The following is a 3,671-nucleotide window of genomic DNA, read 5'->3' as shown; positions in this document are numbered from 1 at the left end:
CCTCAGCAAATGTCCTCTCAGAGGGCACGAGCAGCAGGGACTCACACACACACACACACACACACACACACAATAGACCTGCAGTAAACAAACCCTGCCCTTCAAAAATCATCCTTTAATACCGCGCACAAGTCCTCAGAATATCAGGAGCATCTAAACATCATCTCCTCCTGCTGCTCAGATGAACTCTGGTGGAGATCTGGTACCTGGGGCAGGTGGACAGCTAGACAGGTCTGTCTCCATGGCAACAGCAGGGGGGTCTTGGCTCATCTTGGTTTCTGCAGCGAATTCTGGGAGACGCGGGGCCTGGGGACGTGTCTTCTGGGCCGGGTTCAGGAAATAACAGTAGGCACATCTGAATGCTAAAACAAGCGATAAAAAACAAACTCATCTCATCTGAATGATCCTCAGACACATGAATATGAAAATAAACATGCAGCACATTAATGATTTGTGAACGCATCAGAGGGATGATGTGTTCGCACTTGTTTACATTAAAAAAAATGGTTTTCTGGTTTAAAGAGCTCAGTGACTTACTGAAGAATCAAAGCACTACATTTTTCTCTCAAACTCACCAATATATTCAAACTCCTCCTTTAAAGCCATGCCATTATGAGACGAACACTGCTGGCATATCAGAGCATATCTGCAATAAAAAGAGAGAAATTATTTAAACTGAAAAGCTTAAAAAAAAAACAAGTCTAAGGATGTAAGAGACCACATGACATAAAAATTGACCATATTCGTATTCTTAACAGATGTTACTGGTCTGATAAATCTAGCTTAGCCTTTACAACTCAAAGCTTCAAACACGTCCATCCAGACAATTTACCCAAACTAAACCCCAAAACAGCTCACCAAGGCTGCATTTATTTAATAAAAAAACAACAACAAAAAAAACAGTAATACTGTAAAATATTTGCACATTTTACCCAACTGTCTTCTATTTTAATATATTGTAAAATGTAATTTATTCCTGTGATGCAGAGCTTAATATGTTCATGGAAACGGTAATACGTTTTTTCTTTGATGAATAGAAAATTCAAAAGAACAGCATTTATTTGAAATAAAAATAATTTTTTTATTTAAAAAATAAATTCCTTCTGATCCAATTAATGCATCCTTGCTAAACAAACTTTTGTATAGTAGTATATATTATTTTAACCTTTCTTTCTTTTTCTTAACCTTCAAATGTAAGCATTTATTAATCAGCCCCATTATAAAAAAAAAAACAATGGAATTTTTTTTCGATGCATTTCATTTCATGCAAGGCAAAATAAAATTGATCGTTTAGGCAAGTACCAGTACACATCTCAATAATAATAGCGTTAGAGAATTTTGGAAAATTTGAAAAAGTTTTAGAGGAACAATGTTTTACTTGCAAATGTATCTCATTACGGAAGCTCCAAATTTTTCAGGTTTTCTTATTTATTTATTTTTATTTTTTATTCAATATGTAATACAACCAAACTGATATTTATTCTCTGAGCTTGGCTGAACTGAAGCTGAACTTCTCTGTATTATATGGTGATCTTTCTTTTTCTGAAATCACGTCACACCTTGATTTTGCTCAGTGTAAAGATATAAATCATGATTTCACAATAGACCATTCACCTGTTCTGAGGTCCATCACTCACTAGGTACTCAATGACCCTGTCCATGGCACCTCGCTCTCTGGGGAGGACGGGTCTGGCATGCAACTCATACACACACACACACACGCAACTCATACACCGAACACACACACGCAAGCATTCCTGCGAACACACACACACACACACATACACACTTGTCAGTGCGCTCCTCAGACATGTGACGGCATCTGTGGCTCAGTGCTGCATGGCCGATGATGAATGATAAGAGGGACAGCTTTTAATAACGACACTGATATGGACCTCCCTCCTCATGCCCGCTGTGATCCACACTCATAATTAATATAATTTAACATCAAGAGCAATCATAGCGAGAAGACTGGTCATTTCTGCCAGACTTGGCGTAGTCAGGAATCCCTGCTGCTTACTCATTTACCAGCATATGGAGACGCTGCAGTGGACCAAGGTGCTTTTCACTTCCACTTACTTCCTCAAGGTGTTTGCTTGAACAGGACCCAGAACTGTTTGCACATAGCAGGGCCTGTGTCACCTGTCAGTCACTGCTAGCAGATTTTTGTAGTCGACTGCATGGGGATAAATAAAATAGCGCTATCCATCCAAAAGATAAAGACTGCGACTGCTCCTGTGTTATTGCAGCATTAGTTTTGCACTATTAAAACATTTATTAATATTCTGAATTAGCATTTACTTTTATATTTTCAGATTTTAAATTTTAATTTAAGTTTTAGTCATTTTGCTAGGCATTTGTCGTTTTTGTTTCTTGTATTTCTATACGGTTTTAATTCATTCTATTTCATCTTTGGTCATTTTAATTCTTCAACTTTCAGTTAGTTGCCAAGGCAACATTTTTTGATTTGTTTATGACTGGTCAGTTTTGTCCCTTAAACAACAACATTACAGATCTGTGATGAAAAACCATTAACAGCCCTTCTATGACAAGAAAAGCCAATCAGATGTTTAGTGAGGGACATGAGACGCACCCATCGCTGGGCCAGGCGTGCCAGCCGGGGTTCCAGGCCTCCGGATCAGACCATGGGGGGTTGATGTAGACAGACCTTTTTCAGGTGGCCCTCCCGGGGCAGAAAGTGGAGTGGGGGGGGCCGAGGGGGCAGGAACGGGTGGAGGACGTCCAGTAGGACGAGGGATCACATGCCGCTGACGCAGCTCTGAGAAGGAAATGACATGATTCTGACAGTGAAATATGAAACCTGATAAGCTGAAGTCTACATCTGGGATTGCTAACCCCACAGCCCCAATTGGGGTGATCTAGAGTAGAGCCCAACCGATATGGGTTTTTTGGGGCCGATACTGATATTAGGGACTAAAAAAAGGCCGATATAGATATATCGGTCGATATTCTTTGTGTATATTATAGTACAGTACCAGTCAAAAGTTTGGACACTTTCCCATTCGTGTTTCCAAACATTTGACTGGTACTATATATAGAATACAGTATATACATAAACAGAATATATATACATACACACATTTTTTGCAATGATCACCCAAATGTGGTGATCAAACACTTATAATGGTGACAGAGATATGTAAGGGCATTTAACAATTCAACAATAAATTTTACTATCCAAAATGAGTCTGACATCAGTGCACTGAACAGTAAAGTTGAAGTTTATTTAACTTTAATTCAATTCAATTCCATTCAACTTTATTCCGTTGAAGTTTATTTCACTTCGGAACATTCATTCACGGTCCCTTGGAACTGGAATCATGGCGGAATATCATGTGAAGTCCACTTCGCAGGGCACTTACGGTCGATAAGACAATGCGTGAATGCTGCTGCCTGAACAAGAAACCTCCTTACTGAAGTGAAAGTGTTGGCTGGTGTCACTATCTCGCGAACGCGCCGGCGGATCTCCACCAAATTCGGGGGATCCCTTCAGCTCGAGGAGCCCTCTCGAACGCCACCCTCCACGCGTCGGCAGCCCCCGGGATCGCTAGATCGGTCGGCGCCAGACTGCGAATTTAACCGCCCATAACTCCCGAACCCCGGGGGCTATCGACACGGGGGTGGTCTCATTCGAAAGAGGGCCTCGAGAT

The 3,671-nt window shown here is 40.6% G+C and overlaps 1 protein-coding gene across 1 annotated transcript in view; it reads right to left on the bottom strand.

The window, feature by feature from the left end:
* Positions 1-3,671, bottom strand: part of LOC107657390 (protein lunapark-A-like) — a 15,210-nt gene that overhangs the window by 2,380 nt on the left and 9,159 nt on the right. The window contains exons 9-12 of the mRNA XM_016445437.1: positions 2,592-2,779; positions 1,615-1,700; positions 576-646; positions 207-362 (exon numbers count right to left, since the gene is read on the bottom strand). Of these exons, the coding sequence (XP_016300923.1) occupies positions 207-362; positions 576-646; positions 1,615-1,700; positions 2,592-2,779 (501 nt within the window). The remainder of the gene's footprint in view (positions 1-206; positions 363-575; positions 647-1,614; positions 1,701-2,591; positions 2,780-3,671) is intronic.

The sequence above is a fragment of the Sinocyclocheilus anshuiensis genome, unplaced genomic scaffold, assembly GCF_001515605.1.
Source record: "Sinocyclocheilus anshuiensis isolate Anshui unplaced genomic scaffold, SAMN03320099.WGS_v1.1 scaffold355, whole genome shotgun sequence".
Taxonomy (NCBI): Eukaryota; Metazoa; Chordata; class Actinopteri; order Cypriniformes; family Cyprinidae; genus Sinocyclocheilus; species Sinocyclocheilus anshuiensis.
The sequence above is the reverse complement of the archived record's forward strand: the minus strand, read 5'-3'. Positions and strand labels throughout refer to the sequence as shown.